At 34.4% G+C, this 21,093-nt stretch overlaps 2 protein-coding genes across 7 annotated transcripts; one reads left to right on the top strand and one right to left on the bottom strand.

Moving 5' to 3' along the window:
- The first annotated feature begins 1,865 nt into the window (after nucleotides 1-1,865).
- On the top strand, nucleotides 1,866-4,672 carry LOC113736981 (protein IQ-DOMAIN 19). 2 transcript variants are annotated; one of them, XM_027264218.2, is made up of 4 exons: nucleotides 1,866-2,741; nucleotides 2,849-3,085; nucleotides 3,394-4,062; nucleotides 4,216-4,672. In XM_027264218.2, exons 1-4 carry the CDS (start codon nucleotides 2,244-2,246, stop codon nucleotides 4,234-4,236), a joined length of 1,425 nt encoding a protein of 474 aa, XP_027120019.1. In that variant the 5' UTR covers nucleotides 1,866-2,243; the 3' UTR covers nucleotides 4,237-4,672. The 2 variants fall into 2 exon arrangements, with proteins under 2 accessions (XP_027120019.1, XP_027120018.1); XM_027264217.2 differs by having other exon boundaries at nucleotides 3,394-4,105.
- An 8,629-nt stretch (nucleotides 4,673-13,301) lies between these two features.
- LOC113737811 (uncharacterized) lies at nucleotides 13,302-18,979 on the bottom strand. Of its 5 annotated transcripts, XM_072084368.1 has the most exons (10): nucleotides 18,651-18,978; nucleotides 18,311-18,448; nucleotides 17,604-17,636; nucleotides 15,938-16,027; nucleotides 15,741-15,836; nucleotides 15,358-15,663; nucleotides 15,191-15,274; nucleotides 14,954-15,085; nucleotides 14,745-14,799; nucleotides 13,302-13,552 (listed from the first exon to the last, which is right to left on the bottom strand). In XM_072084368.1, exons 4-9 carry the CDS (start codon nucleotides 15,983-15,985, stop codon nucleotides 14,746-14,748), a joined length of 720 nt encoding a protein of 239 aa, XP_071940469.1. In that variant the 5' UTR covers nucleotides 15,986-16,027; nucleotides 17,604-17,636; nucleotides 18,311-18,448; nucleotides 18,651-18,978; the 3' UTR covers nucleotides 13,302-13,552; nucleotide 14,745. The 5 variants fall into 5 exon arrangements, with proteins under 5 accessions (XP_071940469.1, XP_027120782.2, XP_071940467.1 ...); XM_027264981.2 differs by having other exon boundaries at nucleotides 13,302-13,577; nucleotides 17,604-18,448; nucleotides 18,651-18,979; XM_072084366.1 differs by having other exon boundaries at nucleotides 17,604-18,448; nucleotides 18,651-18,979.
- Between the last annotated feature and the right edge of the window lie 2,114 nt (nucleotides 18,980-21,093).

The following is a 21,093-nucleotide window of genomic DNA, read 5'->3' as shown; positions in this document are numbered from 1 at the left end:
GTTATCTTGAAATTTCTCAATAGATTTAGTTGACATTAGTTGAAAAGAAGAGATTTATGACTATCTTTGACATAATGGGATGCATGCCAAAGTACTTTAGAACAACATTCACGGATGTAAATTTCAATTGGTTAGGAGAGATGTCAATGAAATAGCGCAGTATTCAAGTGAAATGGTTGATAGTGGGTTTGTTTGATAAGAATTTATTTGGATGATTTATTTGATCCAGTTACTGTAGCACTTTCCTGTTTGGATAAGAATTTATTTGATTTATTTGATAAGAATTTATTTGGATGATTTATTTGATCCAGTTACAGTGTGAAGTGGGTTAATAAAATAGTTTCCTGTATTAATACTATTTTTCTAATAGGGATTTGACTCGATTGAAGTAACATGAAGCGAGATGTTTCTATCCAACAAAAGAAGAAGAAGAAGAAGAAGAAGAAGAAGAAAAAAAAAAGGAGCAATCGATCTAGAAGAGAAAAATTTGACCAAAAAAAAAAAAATCCAGAAGAGAATGATACTACTACAATTTCAAAACTAGATAAGTTGTTTGTCCAATTCTACCAAACCTCAAGCAGGAGAATTTTGAAATAAACGTGGAATTGGAATCAGGGTCCTTGTGCCCATCAGACAGATCCAATTTCGTTTTTAACTGAAACCACGGGTTTAAAATGGTTAATCCAAAATTATCAATTACCAGATAGGCTAAACGTTATATTACATTCCCTTTCCCTTCTCCGTCCGGATATGGGATATTATATTCTCCCTAGTTTTAAAACTTTGCGTTCTTGCAAAATCCGTTATAATTCAAACTGTCCACCTAGTCGTGGGATATTACACTCTCCTTACCTTTAGAACTTTGTATTCAAACTGTCCATTTAGTCGTGAGATATTACACTCTTCCCACTTTTAAAACTTTGCGTCCTTGCAAAGTCCGTTATAATTCAGACTATCCACTTAATCATGTATGGATTCTAAAAGTGATTCGTATGGATTTTAGAGGTAAACCATACCAAGTCAAACTATCCAATTAATCGTGTGCAGATTCTAAAATTGGTTCGTACGGGTTTTAGAGGTGAACTATAACACCACTTGATCACAACCTCGCCCTATGCATGTTTCTTGTACTCTTTTGTACAGTTAGAACCATAACATTATTTGGTCCTAAACTCATCTTGTGTAGAGATCATGCGAGATTCATTCTAGTACTATTAGCAACGCCCCGCACCGCCGAACTAGACCAATATCTTTTTGAACTGAAATCATGAATTCAAAATGATTAATCTAAAATTATCACTAATTCCATGGATCGGATGCTATATTCCATTCCCTTTGCCTTCTCCGTCCCTATGTGGGATATTACAAAATAAGAGATAGATTATGGATAGAATGAGGGTGACATGACTTATTTGATATTTCAAACCCCAGAGTCTTGGGATTGGGGTAGCCTTCCTTCCTGGCATCATGAAAGCTTGGAAATAAAGGAGATGCGGAGAGTAAAAGCCTAGGTAAGGAGAGGATTACCATGTGCAGGTCCAACAGGGCACCCCTCCCAACAGGGTCATACCCTAATTTGTGGGCCCTCAAACCCTGCAATGGGATTTGAAACAGCTGAACCCCATGACCAAAATGGATTCATAAACCCCTTGAAGACAAGTGGGATAAATCCTTCCACCCTTGCATGAGTATATTACACGGGCTCTGCATGTTCCATGACACATTTTCACATGGCTTCTGATCCTCCATAACCCTCCCAACAATAACACTTGGAAGTAAAAGTTCAAAATTGCCCTAGTTCACGTCATTAAAAGGAGAGTTTTTCCATGGTCTAAGTTGGTATTCGGCACAAAAAAGGAAGACCTCTATGAAGGGGCAAGGTAAGGAATATATTCCGATACAGCAAGAGTGGATCCATTTGGGGAGGGGGATTCCTCACTGTTTCTTTTCTTGAATCATTAACCACCTAAACTCTATTAACAATAAACAAAACTTAATGGTTTGATTACATTAAGAAAGAGTGGTGGTTACAAGATACAGCAATGCAGAGAAACAAAGACAATATGTGACAGTGAAAAACAAGTCTGTCAAAACGTGCAGCAATTAAATACTACTGCCAATAATAAAGGCCATCATTTTGGTGATAGATACTGATCATTCAGGAGTCAGCACAGGCAGAGGCAGAGAGAAGAATAGACTTAAATCCTTGGAGTTTCATATATCACTGTCTGGGCTTCAGTTGTATGGTGGTTTTGAAGATTGTGACAGAGATGGGGAAGACTGGCAAGTGGATAAGAAACTTCTTAACGGGAAAGAAGGATAAAGAGAGAGAGAAAGACAAGGAGAAGGTGAAGAATACGGGCAATCTTCAGCCGCCTTCAATTTCCGCTGAACAGATTCCGACAACACCAATAACAATCCCACCGACGACTCCCAAAGAAAAGAGAAGATGGAGTTTTCGAAGGTCATCAGCCACTGCACCAGGCCAGAAGGACTCCAATTCAACGGATATGATGGCCACAACACCACCATCTCAACAGGCATTCCTGGAAGCAGACGCTGATCAGAACAAACATGCCTTGGCAGTCGCAGTTGCCACGGCCGCAGCTGCTGATGCAGCAGCTGCAGCGGCAAAGGTTGCTGCCGCTGTGATTCAATTGACTGCTGCGGCATCGGGGAGAACCTCTGCAATTGAAGAGGCTGCAGCCATCAAGATTCAATCTGTCTTTCGAGCTTATTTGGTATGCAAAATCTTATGTTACTTGTTCCTGCATTTTTTCTACTTTTCCTTTTCTAGTTGTCCAAAATTTGAAGATTTTGAAATATTCCATTGGTGTTCTTTTTCCAGGCAAGAAAAGCTTTAAATGCATTGAAAGGATTGGTGAAGTTGCAAGCATTGGCGAGGGGACATTTGGTGAGAAAACAGGCAACGGCTACCCTCAGGTGCATGCAAGCTTTGGTCACTGTTCAGGCTAGAGCTCGAGCTCAAAGGATCCAAATGGCTCAGGAATCAAAACCCAACAATCTGAAGCAATTTCATCATAGAAAATCCACGCAGGAAAATAGATTCAGTCAATCATATCAAGTAAGTCTCCAATTCACCTGTGATCCACCAATCATGTCATTTATAAATATCTGTCAGATTCATCTGCATTAACAAATTCAAATGAGTGGACTGGAAGTCTGGAATGGCATTTACATCAACAAAACTATTTGTATTCCAATACATGTTATTTTCTTGAAAATACACTGGTAATGTGACAAGTGGGAATTATAAAACATTGGAACCAGAAGGAACATAAACATTTGTAGTACAGAGATCACATTCACCTTCTTGAAGTTTGTCTACTGAATTTTGAAAGAAAAATCTAATCTGCCAATATACACTTGCAGGATTTTGAAAAAGGAATGGAAGAGAACATAAAAATTGTGGAGATGGATATTGGTGACTCAAAGGGAAGCACAAAAAGTAGGAATAGTTATTCAAACAATGGGCAGACAGAAAGAACGGATCATAGGATTTCGACTCATAGAGCTTATTCAAACCAAGAACAGATCACACCATCACCATCAGCTATAACTGATCTGAGTCCAAGAGCATGTAGTGGTCATTTTGAGGAATACTCCTTGGGTACAGCACAAAGCAGCCCTCAGTACTGCTCTGCTATATCGAAACCTGACCCTTCAAAAGGTGCATTTTCTTATGCACGATCAGAATATGGAGATTCATTGTATAACGAGTATCCATTCTATCCAAGTTACATGGCCAATACAGAATCTTCAAGGGCTAAAGTGCGATCACATAGCGCACCCAAGCAACGGCCTGAATCATTTGAGAGACAACCAAGCAGGCGTAGGCCATCAATTGAAGGAAGAAATGTACCAAGGGCTGTCAGAATGCAGAGATCATCGTCACATGTTGGTTCTGCTGCTCAGAATTATCAATATCCTTGGTCAATAAAGCTTGACAGATCATCTATTTCCCTCAAAGACAGCGAGTGTGGATCCACCAGTACGATGCTGACTAACACCAATTACTGCAGATCTCTGGTTGGACTTGAGGTAAGCAGGACAATCCCATTTGGCAATCACATCTGAACTATCGGTAAGAGTCAAAAGACATTGGAAGCCTTCGCCAATATTGCAATTTGGTTATCCTACCGAGGTGTTATAGTGTATCTTATGATTCATAACTTTTTCCATCTCTAATTGCAGGTTCAAGGAAGTAGGTACTAATTAATTGGATACCTTTATGGTGGGAACCTGCCTATGGTAGGAATGGTGGCAGGGAGCGACACGTGTTGGGGGCAAAACGGTCCAAACGGAGACGTTACAGTGATGGTGAGCGCGTGGAGAGGAAATGAAGCAGACAGCGTGCGGAATGAAGCAAACAAAGCACACAGAGTTCCGTACTATCGTCCTGGGTTGGGACAAGATGTCTTATTACAGGTTAGAATGAGAGGCATTTATTGTATTTGCAAATGTACCCTTTACTGCAGCAAAAATGCTGCAAATGCCTTGGACAAAAAATGTGCGTAAAGAAGGTTCAGAAATTTGAAGAAAGAAAGAATGATTAGCGCACAGCAGTTATGAAAAAAAACTTATGCGAAGCAGTTTTTTTTTGTTATTTGAAATAACAGAAAAGTGTTGTATTCATGATTAAAATTGAGTACGTTACTTAGTGTGGAGTTTTAATATACTTGGATAAATAGTCGATCGTATGTGAATAAATTAGTTTTTTTACACAAAAAATTTATGCATATATAAATTTTTTGTGTAAAAGTTTTATAGGAAAGTAACCGAAGAATTTTGTCCGCGCCGCAGAAAAAATGGACAAGTCAAAAAACTTGGTCTGAAAGGGAAAGATACAGGTTAATAGCATTATTGTTTAAAGTTCTGAACAAAGAGATATATTTATGGTGGTTAAATGGCGGTACTTTGACATTTAGTAAAGGAAAATCATAGAAAGCAGTCCATTTACGGAAAAAAGGTGTCGGTAATAAAAATACCAGCTCTCAACGGCTTTGTTATCAGACCTCCAAAGAATCAGCAAAGTCCCAATAGTTGAGATACTAATTTTTTGCAATTTATGCGGAATTAAATTGTTTGTTGCAATGTAAACATATTAATGAAAATTAGTGATTGGAAAGCACTTAAGTCAAAAGGATTTGTGTAAAAGGGAAAGGAAATGCCGAAATGTACAGGGCTTGTATTTCACGATCGAAGGACTAGAGTGCTGTTTTTGAAAAGTACCCAGAAAAGTATGTAAGCCAAGCGGAACCGAATGTTTGTTAATTAAAATACCAAACCTTTGATTGTGTTTGAAATGTTATCCATTGGCATGGTAAAGTACCAAGTTTGCATGAAACACCTCATCTCTAAAACCGCTTTTGGACGTTTAAAAAATGTAAATGGTGGATTAAGCAAAATAAACCGGTTTTACAATAAAACACTTGCTCTTTATGGCTTTCCCGCATTATAGGAACAAAGTACCCAATTTTTGCATTAAAAAAGTAGGTTTTGGATAAAATGAAAAAAAAAACCCGTTTGCAATAACACAGCAGCTATTGACGGCTTTCTTCCGTAATACGAACAAAGTACCCGTATTTGCATAAACCGCTTTATTTAGGAAATTAAATGAAATAATTCCATTTTGTCGTAAAACACCATCTCTTTATGGCTTTGCACTAGTATAAGAACAGAGTACGCTCTGTTTGCATAACGGCTGGTTATTTATCCGGAAAAAAAAACCAGCCTGTTTTTCAATAAAACAGTAGCTGTTGATGGCTTTCGTCCGTTAATGGAACACAGTGTCCGTGTTTCGACATACCATATTGTTTTTGGGATAAAAATATAATAAATCCATTTTGTCGTAAAACACTAGCTTTTTATGGCTTATCCAGCATTATAAGAATAGAGTAGCCTTTTAATTTTTTTTGCATAACACAATTTATTTATCGGATAAAAAAAAAATTAACACCGGTGTTCAGTCGAACACTAGCTTTTTACGACTTTGCTCCATTATAGGAACAGAGAACCCCGTTTTCCATTTGAAAATGTATGTGGCGGAGAAAGTAAAATAAACCGATTTCGAATAAAACAGTAACTGTTTATAGCTTATAAGAACTGAGTACCCGTTGTAGGGGTGGAAAATTTTGTTTACGGGAACAAAATTTTAATCAGGTTTGCAATAAAACACCCTGTATTTACGGCATTCGTGCAATAAATTTTGTGAATTGTAGTAAGTATATTTAAATTTCTAAATTTGAATTATGTATTTTAATATGTATATTTGAATTATATTTTAATATATTTCAATTTGTATATTTCAATGATGTATTTGAATAGGTATATTTCAACTATGTATATTATATATATTATATCAATGTGAATATATTTAGTTCAATTATGTATAATATTATATATATTATATGAATTGAAATAAATAATATATATTTATAGAAATACATTTATTTATATATAAATTAATAAATATATTTACTAAAATTTGTTTCATAATATATATTAATATGTATATTATGCATAAATTAAATTCAATATTAATGTGTATTATATATTTTATACATTTGTAATATTATATATTTATACATACAGATTACAAATTTTTTATTTTATTTGTAGTATATTTTTATATATTTATAATATATTTGCATAAATATTAGATAATATAATATATAATATATTACACATTTATATAAATGTACATTTATACATAATATATAAATATTTATGTATATTTATAATAGACATTTATATTATGTATAATATCTAATATAATACATTTATACATTTACATTAATATACAAAATATTAATTTTACCTTTATACATAATATTAATGCATGTATACATTTATATTAATTATATTAATACATTTGTACATAATATTAATATATATTTATAATATATTAATTTATACATTTTTATAATATTGATTTATAATTTATATGTTTTTAATAATATACACTTATACATGTAAATGTACATTTATATTATGTATTATATACATTTATACATTTATATTAATATACATAATATTAATTATACATTTATACATAATATTAACACGTATATACATTTATACTAATTATACAAATACATTGCTACATAATATTAATATATATATTAATTTATACATTTATACTAATATACACTTATAATATGTATGGAAAACAAAATCATATACAGCGGAAATATGTATGCAAAAAAAAATCATGCGAAACAAAATGTCGTTCCAGGTTCATATAATAGACAAACGCTATTTCAAAATGTCGTTCCAGGTTCATATAATAGACAAAAGAGCTGTTCAAGAACTGCTATTTCACCAAAAATATTATTTTACGAAACCATTGGATAACAGTTCAAATACTTTCCCAAATTTGGTATTTTAAATAATGAATACTGTGATTTGAAATACCAAGTCTGTGAATGTGTTTCAACTGTTATTCATTCATATCGTAAAGTATCATTTTTTCATCAAATTTCATCTCTTTAAAACCCATTATTCCGAATACAACTTCTTTAACCCGATTATATTTTAATGTACTTGTTTTCGAATACAACCCCACCTCTTTATGGCTTTATCTATTACAACAACATACTATCCATTTTCCCATAAACAAATTTATTTATTGGATAAAATAGAAGTAAAACCGTTTTCCAATAATACACTAGGTATTTCAAAGAAATACCCATTTATTGGAAAATGGGTATAGTTTTATTTTATGTCATCAATAAATTTGTTTATGGAAAAAATGGGTGTTAAGGTGCTGGTATTTCGTGGGATAACGATGCTTTAGCATATCAATGGATATCAGTTAAAACACATTCACATATTGGGTATTTTAAATAATCAAAATTGGTTCCATTATAATTACATGTTTTTTACGGTGTTTTTCACAAACATCACTGCAGTATTTTGAACGTCAAATACAGGTACATTACATATCTGATATTCTTTCCCCTAACACACCAATCAAATTGACTTTTGTTCTTTGTCTTACAAAATGGGTTTTTTTTATTTCATCCATTAAATAACTTTTTTTATGTAACAAAATGGATACTCTGTTCTTGTAATAGATAAAAGCCATAAAAAGCTGCTGTTTTATGGGAAAATGGGTACTCTGTTCTTGTAATACATAAAAGCCATAAAGAGCTGGTGTTTTATTGGATGACGGATTTTTTTATTCCGATACATTATTTTGTTTGTGGCAAAAGAGCTGTTCAAGAACTGCTATTTCACCAAAAATATTATTTTACGAAACCATTGGATAACAGTTCAAATACTTTCCCAAATTTGGTATTTTAAATAATGAATACTGTGATTTGAAATACCAAGTCTGTGAATGTGTTTCAACTGTTATTCATTCATATCGTAAAGTATCATTTTTTCATCAAATTTCATCTCTTTAAAACCCATTATTCCGAATACAACTTCTTTAACCCGATTAAATTTTAATGTACTTGTTTTCGAATACAACCTCACCTCTTTATGGCTTTATCTATTACAACAACATACTATCCATTTTCCCATAAACAATTTATTAATTGGATGAAATAGAAATAAAACCGTTTTTCAATAATACACTGGGTATTTCAAAGAAATACCCATTTATTGGAAAATGGGTATAGTTTTATTTTATGTCATCAATAAATTTGTTTATGGAAAAAATGGGTGTTAAGGTGCTGGTATTTCGTGGGATAACGATGCTTTAGCATATCAATGGATATCAGTTAAAACACATTCACATATTGGGTATTTTAAATAATCAAAATTGGTTCCATTTTAATTACATGTTTTTTACGGTGTTTTTCACAAACATCACTGCAGTATTTTGAACGTCAAATACATGTACATTACATATCTGCTATTCTTTCCCCTAACACACCAATCAAATTGACTTTTGTGCTTTGTCTTACACATTTTTCATTTTTTTTTTGTCGAAACTCAAAAAGAATTTTAAAACTTATATAAACCGAATAAATTACCACATTAATTATTGCCACTTTCCTCATACATCGGACGCCTGATAACAAAGCGGTGAAGAGCTGGCATTTTTATTAATGAAAACTTTGCCTTCAAATTTATGACTTTGCTTCATTATATGATTAAAGTACCCTGCTTTTTGGTATTGCCCACCAATTCATGTTTTGTGACGGTGAATTCAAAATTTTTTAACATCGTATTTTCATTAATCAGTCTTTTTTCCGTACTGTCTTCAAATTTAATGAAAAATTTAGTTCCACGGTGTTTGGGAGCAAATTCTAAACTACATGTGCATAATCATAAATATTTTTGTAATTGCTTAGTATATTTATGTCATGGGTATTTGTTGTTGGTATGTTATTATTAATTTTATTACAAAACTATAGTTTCACAATTTTTAAAAATGTATTAAAGCAGTGGGGAAACACTGCACATTAAACGCAGCAATTGGAGGGGAAAAAGGCCTGCATCCGCATACGTCTTGTTTTGTTTATCTGCACGGGTGTTACCACTGCAAGATAACAGAGCGTCAACTCCTCATTTTACAAATACACCTGTTACGGGTCTGCCTACGTTACGATTGCTCAAAGGTTTCCTACCATAAAGGTAGTGTTTGGAGCCGTTGTCTCGAAACTACACCCTCCGTCCCACATTTACTGTTCAAATTTGTTTTTCGCACGGTCTAAGAAAAAGCAGTTAATTTTGTTCGAACAATCAATTTAAGTAACTTTTTTCCTAAAATACCATCACATTAATTACATTACAACTTTATGAAAACTTCAATTAATGGTAAAAAAAGAATCAACTCTCATTATATAAAGTGGGTATATAGTAACAACAACTTACATTTAATAAGGCTATTTTACGAAAATTTAAATACAACTAAATTTTTCAATTCAATTGAAAAATGTATTAGAATTTGGGACAGGCGCAAGAGCAAAATTGGACTATCAAAGTACGATGGAGGGAGTAGTACGGATACCTCTCCTCTGCTTTTCCTTCTTCCAAGTTATTATCCCGCTCGCATGCGCGGTTTACATTTATTATTTGTTCAAACTTCGGTTCGTTCTTTACGCATAATTTTTTGCCCAGGGCCTTGGCAGCATTTTCCCCTTGCTAACGGGTAGATTTGCAAATGTATAAATGAGCAGTGGTTCTGAGTTGCAATTACACTGCCCCGGCCCACCAAACTGCGTTGGAAAACGCAAACGGCTGTACGAACCTCTGCTGTTAACTTGCAGCAGCGGACAACATGTTAACGTTGCATCTCCACGCACGATTCCACGGCTAAACGTCTCCGTCTGCAATCCATCCACCTGCAACACGTGTCGGCCTCTAGAGGCCTTCCTACCATAGGCACGGTCAACCCGTTCCCACCATAAAGGTATCCGGTACTAATTGCATGAAGTCAACTGGAAAATCATTCAAGCTTAAAACAGAATGCTAAATAACAATGCTGGTCAGACAGAGACTGATAAGACATGAAATGTTGCTGACACAACTAATTCACAGTTCAATGTCGTTATTCGTGAGTATGATTTTGAGATATATGTATATTTTTCTTAAAATTTCGAGTTAAATTGTTTTCCATGTCTATAAACTCCGTGTTTATTTAAACACAGATTAATCTGCTGCTGAGTTCTCAATGTAAGGAAACTGCAAGTGTAAAATATTGTAGTTGTTCATTGAAATTTATTGTTTGAAGTTTTCATCCTCAAAAAATTTATCTTTTATAAGGTGCTAGAAATTTGATACTCTACGGTAGAGTTACAAACGAATCGATCCGCTTGCGAGCAACTCGAGTTCGAGGTCAAAGATATTTAACTCATTAGCTCACGAGTCGATTCGATTATATATTTATATATATATATATATTATTTTTATTTTAATAGTAAAATTATATATATATATTCCTAATATTTTATTATTTGTTAAAAAAATTATTATTTTATTTATTTTTTAAAAATAAAATAATTTTTATTTATTTATTTAAGCTCGAATTTGAGTTGAACTCGAACTCAAGTTTTACATTTTGAGTTTGTTGACCTCGAGTTCGAGTTTTATAAAACTAAGTTAAGACTCGACTTGATTAAGCCAAATTTTGATTTGACTCGGCTCGTTTGCTTCCCCATTCTACGGTGACAACCACCAAAAAAACAAAAAATCCCCCGTCCCCTGCCCCCGTGAAGTTTCATAAGCCTGCCAACATGATGTTGGTTGACTTGATTTATGACAAGAGGCCAGTTAAATAGTCCATTGTGGGAGTACTAACTATAATCTTCACAAATCAAATCCAGAACCCAGCGGAAGTTTTCTGAACTACGTAGCACGCAAACAAGTTCCCCTTGCATGTCCATGTATGCAAGTAAACAATTCATCTAAAGCAAGTAAAATACTACAATATTCAAACATTTACTTTGTTATCTTCTTAGTTCTTAATATCTCTAGTTGGACTACGTCGAGTGCAATTATAACTTACAAGCAAATTCATATTTCGACCAATGAACTTGCCTCCACCAAGAATATCTGAAGTAACTCAGGCTGAAGGTGCTGTTCTGCAATATCAGTAAGGTCACTGCTTCATTTTCACATAATTGAAGGAGCTTAATGTTTTAGTTACTGTTGTGGCTTGTTGAGTTGATATTAGACTGATATCTAAGGAGTCCTGTGCAGCTATATCAGGGTGAAAACAGCAGTCTTCTAATGTCAGATCTAAACTAACATGTTACGCTTGCTTTGTCTGCTTTGAGAAGAAAAAGCACTTGAGAGTTGGGACTTGAAATTTCTACTTCCACTTGAAAGCAAAGCCAATTTTTGGAGCCTTATCTTCGTGTAACAGCATCAGGAGTAAAGAGTGAAAGTCAGAAACAGATTTGGACTTCAGGACAATTTTAAGAGAGCCCTAGGTTTTGAACTCCTGTGCCATCTTATGGAATATTCTCTATGAATTGTGATCTCACACTCAGCCCTTTATTAGCGATTCAAATTCAGCTATCTTCTGCAATGGTTGACTACTTCCTATTTACATTCTTTCACCCCTTTCTGGGATCAAGTGGGTGTAGTAGAATAAACTGTACTAATACTGCCCGAGACTTACCTAATCACACAACACAAAGCATTACACCTCACCGTAACTCAAACTCTAAATATAAAATTCTAAGCCATTGGGTCCTCTACGAAGGCTAAAATGTCAAACACACAACTTCATATACTCAAGCCTAGGTGGGGCATCACCATGCAAAAGATGACCATATTACAGAATGTGAGCGATATGGATAAAGAGCTTGCATCAATAGATTCAAGGAAATTGCAATAAAGACTACTCCTGGAAAGGCTTGGAATATTGTTCGTACCATGCTACCTCCTTTTTGAGGTCACTTCTTCATGGTAGTCAATATGAGACTCAAATAGCTAAATGTTGCAAAAACTGCATCAATCTAGGCATTGCTGAATTTCACCTATGGCATTCATTACAAACCAAATACAAAACAGCTCTTAATGTCAATCTGAGCTTAAAAATAGCCATACAATATTAATGCAACAATTTGTTATGATATTCCCTCCTGGTAGTGTTAGAAACGTTACTATAGGAATAAAGGGAATTCAAAAACTTGCAAGAACTTTGAAGATTATGCAACCGAGTCGCGCATTAGATACACCCTTTTTAAGGGTGTATTTGTCTCTTACTAAGTGTAGTAGAAGGAGAAATACTCGAGGATAAAATGATATAACAATGCTCAAGATAACTTGCACTTGTTTCTTAAGCCACTCGAATAAGAATGACTTGCTTTTACAAGTAAATTTAGTGAAATGGGATAATAGAGTTTTTGCCACAAACCATGAACCGTTTGACCTTTATATAATGTTTGAGAAATATTCATGAAGAGTTAACAACTTTAATTATTGAATTCCTTTGGGAGAAACTATGAATTTATACAAAGAATTTTTACATACTATATATTTATATAAATCATGAATTTGTTAGTGGCTAAGGTTCACTACAAGAAAACTGACTTTTCACGACGCCAGAAATATGCTGCAAAAAGTCCAAAAACCGCCGCGAAAACCTTTTTGCGGCACAAATGCGACGGAATTAAATTGTGTCACAAAAGTAGCCGTTACAAAAGAAAACGACACAATTTTTCAACATGTCGCATGCATTTGCATCACTCTACTTGCGGCACAAAAAATGCGCTACAAAATATCCACAATGTCATGCGACAAAAACTTGCGTCGCAAAAAAGTCACCAATATAAAGACCAGAAATCAAATTTTTCATGGTACAATAATTATCATGCTCAAATATCCTAAAATCGAATATTATAACAAAATATAGTTCCACAATACACTAGAATAAAATACCATACATTGTTTTAGTCAAATTCTACAAACTTTATCATTTAATATTGTTCGCTCCAATTACAAGATATTTCATATATTCCAAAATGTGCTTGTCTTCAAAAGTACAACACTTTATCATACATCTCTCAAAAACATCTTCATATCTCCCAATCCGCATGCTTCCAATGTACCATCAAGTCCAGGGCTGCAAAGTGTATTCTATTAGTCCCCTGCTCATATAACCCCAACCCATTAAGCATGAAGAAAACGTTAATATAACAATAGATACTGAAACGGAATTTGTAATTCAACCTTTTCACAGACACTGAAAAGGGGCAAACAGTTACTATTATAAAGTACATGCTGAATTAAAGAAGTACAACTAATTTAAGTATGTGGAAGACCCAAAAAAGTGTATGGTCACAAACACAGATGCAGAACCATGAGAGTTGCTTTCAAGAACTGTGAATGGAATAAAGGCAGCAATCCATGGCATCATTCATATGTGCGACTTGCCAAGTTTAATATGTTAATTAAGGCAAAAAAGTAGGCTCACGAACACATGCACAAGAGTGAGAGTTGCTTTCACAAAATCTTGGTGGAGATCCAAGAAATTCAGCAATCAAATCTGTTCTTGATCAGTACTAGCCAAGCCAGGATTTCCGAGACACCTTGACTTGCCAAACCAATAACCATGCTGTCTCTGATTAACTGTGTGTAACTCAAACTCAAAGTCCATAATGACTCTGTTCTTTTCGTAGATGCAACATAAAAAGCAGGTTTTTAGTTAACAGCACTGATCATTTTCTTAGTTGGAAAGACACGAACAGGAGCAAAAGTTTTTCTCGTGAAAATGACATATTCCTAACAATGATCACTTTCCACTCGAGACTAACTCAAGAATCTATTGCACCCTTTTAACTCAGCTTTTATGGTGGATTATAAAGGTCAGCAATTTTACTTTTGCAATGTATTTGTCTTTGATTATATGGCTCTGCTTGGATTATGGAGTTTTCCAGATAGTTATTTTTGTTTTTGGAGTGTACAATAACACATTTCAAATTTACACAATTTCAAATGCACTAAAAAAAAAACTATTATCTCTTAAATGCCTGAGTGGACAGAACTCTTGGTACAAAGTTTAGACAGTCATTATCCCATTTTCCCCACTCTTGGACATTGATATCTTGAATTACCAAGACACTGCCTAGCTTGGTAGCTACGCTAGCTGGCTGCCTGAGTATGCTAGTGTACCAGAAAGTCTTAGGCCACTCGTACGCTAAAAAGTTCCCTAAGGAAACATGGGGGATTCTTCGTAGTTCATACCAATCCATCAAATTGTTCAACATTTGGAAAACTTGACAGAATAGAGTTATTTCCAGAAACTTTTCCAGTACCTCAAGCAAGTCGTTTGCAAGTAGTCCTGCTCCTTTTCTTCTTTGTATGATGGTTCTGATATAACAAAAGACTAGTCAATTAAATATCAACAAGGAGCTCATGCACAAATAGTCATCAACAAGGAAGTCATGCACAATTCAATATCAACAAGGAACTCAGCAAAATTGGTCTTCTATAGAAGGACCAACTCAAAGTACGCATACTATACCTCAAGAATATCAGCAATTGAAGAAACTTTTTTATTCATTTCACACTTGTTTATTTCAGCATCATTTGTTCCAACTTCCTTGTACATTTCAGCATCATTTGTTCCAACTTCCCTGTTCATTCTATCACCAACCTGTTACATTATCAACAAAGTGTGAAGAAAAGAAAATCAGGCCATAGCTGCTGATATTTTAGAGAGTTTGAACACAAAATCGAATTGTATGAATTAATAGACAACCTCTAATGAGTCCGAAATTTGAGATTGTTTTGCTGCATTCATTTCTCTTCTTTGGAGTGATGCCAAGTCACATGTGGATGCCCTCTGGAAGAACAAAGACCAATAGTAACTAAAGCAATAAAAAAATTACAAAAACTATAATATTTAACAAAATAGTTATCCCAAACCATTCTTGCTTCAAATTGAGCAATCAACTCCTCCTTAAAATCTGCCAATTTCGAATTCATTTCTTCTCGTAGTTCACCACGTATGATTTCCACTTTCTCATTCACTGCATCCTCAAATGCTTTCTTTTGTCCATCATTCATGTTATCTGACATCCTATACACGTCTTTTGGAGTCGCACCTACCCCATAAGTTCGAAGACGACCTGGTTTTTCAGGTCCAAGAATATTTTCATAGAGTATATCTTTCACAAAATTATCATCCCTGGATGTCTCTGGCAGTTTTTGTATTTCCTCATTCATAGTTGCCTAAATTGAAAAACAGACAGAAGAAAGAATTATTTATGAAGTAAAACCAATAAAAAGTGACTAAAAGCTATTCTTACAATTGTTTGTGAAGTCAACTCATCCATTTGTTTTCCTTGTCTTGAATGAATAAAAACGTCTAGTTTCGAAGGCTCTTTTCCAGTTTTAATCCGAAGCTGCCACATATTCAATGTACAAACTAAAGTGTTAATATTTCTAAATAAGACTATGTTCCAGAAAAAATTGCTAGAAACATAAGCATTAGAATTTAATATACCTCTTCCCTGAGGTTCACATGATCTTTTCGCCCTGTTCGATGTGGCATCTTTTGTTTTTTTCGATTCTTGCTATTAATCTTGCTTTGCTTCTAATTATGTACAAAACAGAAAAAGGTAGTTAACAACACATCAAAATCATAATAGCACTAGAATTTAATTCAAAAGCAAAAGAGATGTGACAATAAATACATGCCTTGACATGCAACAACTTGATGACAAATGATAGAAGAGTAAAATTTTTACATCCAGGGTATAACTCTGTTTCGGCATGCTTCAGCAACTTAAAAAACTTATTAGTCTCTTCATCACAGGCTCCTCTAAGTTCTTCTAAATTTATGTTAGAATTCTCTTCAAGTGTTCTTCCAAGTGTTTCGTGTATCAATTCATTCATGTCATCATTTTCAATGCGCCTAAACACTCCATTGTTCATATTTTCTTGATTGAAGTCCCATGGATCTTCACCATGATAAATCCAATTTGTATAAGTGGTCAAAAACCCCTTCATTGTTACATGTGCACGCACAGTTTCTTCCTTTCTTCGTTCTGAGTTTTTACATCGCCTACATGGGCAATATATTCTACTCCCAACCTCCTTCTTTTTGTAGGCAAATTTAAGGAAGTCACTCAGACACTTTTCAAAGTATGGATTATTGACTCGGTCTTCAATAAAGATCCAAGACCTATCATCCATTCTACAAGAAACAAGATTGAGAAGGCAAGAAAAGAGACCTTATAAACAGAATTGAAAAATAGCAAATTTATTAACATGCAAAAAAAATAAAAAATAAAAAATAAAGTGCAGCATGTGCATCCCAGTTTGCTATGCTCATAGTGAAATGCGATGTTAACAGTTAACCCAACTTCTCAATGCCAAAAGAATGTGGTGAATTTATGTCAATATGCAAACCAGTGTTCTGTTTGCAAGAAAAAAAAACATAGATAAATCAGGGGAGCTAGATTGTCTTACAAATTCCTAATTGCAACTTGGTAGAACATTTAATTGCTAGCAAGCTACAATTGCTAGGCAGATAAAAATAATAATGGTTGTACTAATTAATGCTATTGTGTATTTGTTCTTTTTCTCAAACATATATATAACAAAAAAGAATCCTTCTATTACAATGGGGCTTCTGTTTGTGAGGCTATGGTGTATAGTGGTTCTTTTTCTCAAAAAAATTTTTGAGCCCGGACACACAGAAAAAAAAAATATATATATATATATATAAGCAGAAATAACCCGTGTCAAGACCACACTTTCTTGATCTTTGTTTGCTTCAACAATACAAGGAGAAATTAGCCCGTTCTATACTTATGACCGTGACAATTTTCACTTTTTAATGGGTAATGACAAAATTTGAACTGAGAACAATATGTAAATCAGTTCATACCACATAAGTAATTGTTTAGATGAAAAAACAGAGGCTCTGTACCACATGATTTACGTCAATGGCTAAAGGAGAATTTAAGCCAAATTCAGTAAAAGACTCTAAACGTTCTAACTCTGAGCTATTCAATCTTGGCGAGCCTGTCAACTTATGACTAGTAGAGGAATTTATATAAATAACCTTTTTCTTTGGAGAATTGATATCTTAACAAGGGAGTAAGATGATAATATAAAGAAAAAGGTAAATTGTATGTCATTGGGCTATCTATTGCAATCATTACCTTTTGAGTCAACTGGAGAAGGATATTAGTTTTCTGCAGATTGCACACCATGATGATCCACAAATTCATGAAAGGAGAAAAATCTCACGTGTTAGGAAAAGTGGCCTAAGGTAGTAAACACCCGGGGTACAAGGGAATGCAGACTTTGTGATGAGAAGCCCTTCAGCTTTATGTGACAAGAGGTTTTATATATTGCTGGAGATGTTAGCAGTTTTCAACTTCATGCCAGGCCAGGAAGGAAAGTTTACTGCTTGCAAGTTAGTATACATTGTCAAAGAATTGTTAAAACAATTACATTTCCTGGCCCACGCACCCAAAATCTACAACAATTCCTAATTCGTGTCCCACTAAACTTTTTCAAGAAATGGAGGACTTTTCTAGCTATTAGATTCCCAACATTTTTCAGTTAAACACTAGTCACGGGAGGTGACAGAAACACTATGGGATGGGCATTCAGGGAAAGAGCAACAGGCTATCAAGTCCAACAACAAGCTGAAGCTATCAAGGTTGCTTTGTTGAAAACAGTAGAACACACCCGCTAGCAAACACAAACAGAAACAGAAGTTCAAAGCAAATAAATGGGGCAAATCGTCAAGAAGCAATTCGCGAATCCTTCCTGACCGTCAGCCAGATCCACATTTCAAAGCAAATAAATGAAGGATGCAGATTCATAAGCCGCATTACATTAAATTACAAGAAACACTTACATGAACACACCAATATCAACGAACAGGGGCTGTAGTGGGGCAGACTCTTCTAGTTGCCGCGAGACCTAATTTTTGAAGTCAATGACTCAAATGGTTGGGTCAATTTGTTCGAGCTTTCAGCTGTAGGAATTTCGACAACTGTGGTTGACAAAATTCAGAATCAACGGAGGACCAATTACTTTGCCCAATCAAATTAGGGTTTTGTGCCAAATCTTATTAACCGAAATTCAGTTAAGATCCTAGGGTTATTAATATATATGCAACACAGAAGAGTGCAAGTCTCAAAGACATACGAGGGAAAAAAACATAGAAATCGAAAATCATATGGAAGAATTTTTACCTTTTTCTCTGTAATAGTGATGGCGTAAGAGCTTTTGATTTCTGCTATATTTGAAGCAGATACGCGCGTAAAAAAGCAGTGTGTGAAGTGCGCGGTGCAGTTTTGGTGATTTGAGCGAGATCTTGTGGAGAAGATGAAGATGGAAAGTTGCAGTAGTGAAGTAAAAGGAGGTTTACCGGAAACGGCCAAGAAGAACGGAGAGAACTGAAAAGGAAATGGAGTAAGTGGGTGGATTTGGCTTTTTAAAATTTTTGTGTTGGAGTTTTTGTTAGTACTAAGTATTTGTTTGTGGGTGGAGTCTGATGTGATGACGCCAGGGGCCAGAGAGCGGGGGGACTTGTGTTGTGTCTGTTGTCGTTTGGTTTTATTTGTACTAAGGTTGACCCCTTCCTGCTTTTGGGGGCTTATCGATACCTTTTTACAATGAATCGATACGTGGATTGTGCTAGGAAACTATTTTTTATAAATTTTATTAAAACTATGTCGTTTTTATGTAAAAATTAGGAACCGTTGTGAAATTTGCAGCACAAATTGAAATTTGCTGCTTATTTACCGCACTTTCTCCTTGTGCCACAGCAAAAGCGTTGCAAAAAGCCGGTTTTCTTGTAGTGGTTGAAATCCAAGAAATTAGATATTTTGGGTTAAAATTTTTCTGCTCTTTTTCGCTTCTTAAATCCTACACCTCTACTGCAGGAAATTTTTTTTTTTTTTTTTTTTAAACATGAATTTATTCATATTGCGAGTTTATACATATAATGAACTCGTTCATAATTTATACATAAATGGAATTCGACAAAAAACACAACTTTTCAAGCATCCAGATGAACATGCATTTGCTTCAAAAATTATTCAAAAACTCTAACAGGTAGTTAGTTGAAAGATTGTACTTCTCTGTCAAGAATTTTTGGATATTAACAGAAAAAAGGTGAACGATCAGTGACCTTTATTGGCTTTGCAAACCCTACATGGGTCTCAGGTTCCAATAAGCCCGTATCAAATGCTTGTAACAGAAACAAAAGGCAACTTTAAACGCACACACCCCCACACACGACAGGTGCCCTCTCGTCCGGAGCAAACTAGCTCAAAATGGAAGGAAAATAATTGCTAGGAAACAGCAGATTTTTGTGAGATGGAATTTGTTGATGGGCTTTGTGATACTTCGACCAGGACGATATCAGTCCTTTGTCTTCCTATTATTGTTCCGCACATCCAAATTTGTCACTTCACTAAGCAGTTAGGTCAATCTGCATTATGTTTATATTTTTATTAGTTCGGAAAAGATGTTGGAAAAGATATAAGGAAAGAGAATTGTTATGGACCTATGGCTGTCTAAACAACACATGATCACGACAGCAGAGAGCCATTTCTTTGTTTTTGTTGACTGTACAAGGGTGCAAAAAAAGGTTCATGCAAGACCAGTTTGCATCAATTATTTAGGACCTAATTCTCAAAGTTAACGATATTTGACAAGAAAAAGAATGTTCTGATTTTTTTTGTCACACAAGATAAAACTTGAAGTTCGGAAAATGGAGAGAAATAGAGGCAAGAAGAAGCAACTGTAGCTTTTGACTAGGTGCATACCTTATGTTGGTAGCAAAGAAAGTTTGCTAGAAAATAAATAATGGAAAAAAAATAGAAAACCTTGTTTGGATTATGAATTTTGGTAAAAAAAAATGTTGGCTTAACATATTTCTCAATCAATTTTTTTTATTTTACATATATTATATCGCAATAATATTTTTTTTACAAAAAATTTTAAAAACTTGCAATCCAAACAGGATCACATCTAATTATACTAGGATTTTGCCAAAAAAAACTAAACCATCTTTTTTTTTTGGGCCACTATTCTAATCTAAAAGGAGGAGGAGGAGTTTAAAAAAACTAGATCAAATGGACGCTCTAGTACCTCTTTTGAATTTTTATTATTGCACGTGAAGTTCAAATTTCCAACCTACAATCCAAAGAGGGACTTAGTCCTATTTGGTGGTCACTAAATCAAAGCTCAGTAATTAACTAAACCATCTATTTGCACAAGTTCAGCCTGTTTGACGGGACAAACAAACAAGCCTATTATATCCGGGATATGGGTTTAATTTTTGTGCTCTGTTTTGAGGACACTTTCATTGGGCCAAGTATTACGTATGGACATGTTTTTTGGGACAAGCCCGTTATGAGTTCCCTATCTTGCAACTTTATTATGGTCGCTGCTAGTAATTGTAATGGAAAAATCGTTTAAAATGTTTATCACATTCTGTAAAATAAAATTTTTAATTGGGCATCTTTTCAATTGCCTGAGAACACAACCTGGGCATCTTTTCAATTGCCAGAGCTTTTTAAAATCGGTTCTAAAGTAGCATAACGGAGAGTCCATTACAAAGTGCTGTTTATGGATCTTAAGGAAACAAAAAAGAACTAAAACGTGATGTTTATGTAGGAGAAATAA

Source organism: Coffea arabica, chromosome 3e, assembly GCF_036785885.1.
Source record: "Coffea arabica cultivar ET-39 chromosome 3e, Coffea Arabica ET-39 HiFi, whole genome shotgun sequence".
NCBI classification, from domain to species: Eukaryota; Viridiplantae; Streptophyta; class Magnoliopsida; order Gentianales; family Rubiaceae; genus Coffea; species Coffea arabica.
This window is presented reverse-complemented; position numbering and strand designations above follow the sequence as displayed.

Coding starts and splice junctions, on each gene's coding strand:
- LOC113736981 (XM_027264217.2), top strand. CDS start 2,244: ATGGTGGTTTTGAAGATTGTGACAGAGATGGGGAAGACTGGCAAGTGG. Junction 2,742..2,848: donor CTGTCTTTCGAGCTTATTTG/GTATGCAAAATC, acceptor TTCTTTTTCCAG/GCAAGAAAAGCTTTAAATGC. Junction 3,086..3,393: donor GATTCAGTCAATCATATCAA/GTAAGTCTCCAA, acceptor ATACACTTGCAG/GATTTTGAAAAAGGAATGGA.
- LOC113737811 (XM_027264981.2), bottom strand. CDS start 17,672: ATGAATTTGTGGATCATCATGGTGTGCAATCTGCAGAAAACTAATATC. Junction 15,275..15,357: donor CTCAATTTGAAGCAAGAATG/GTTTGGGATAAC, acceptor TTGTTCTTCCAG/AGGGCATCCACATGTGACTT. Junction 14,800..14,953: donor CAATTGCTGATATTCTTGAG/GTATAGTATGCG, acceptor TTGTTATATCAG/AACCATCATACAAAGAAGAA.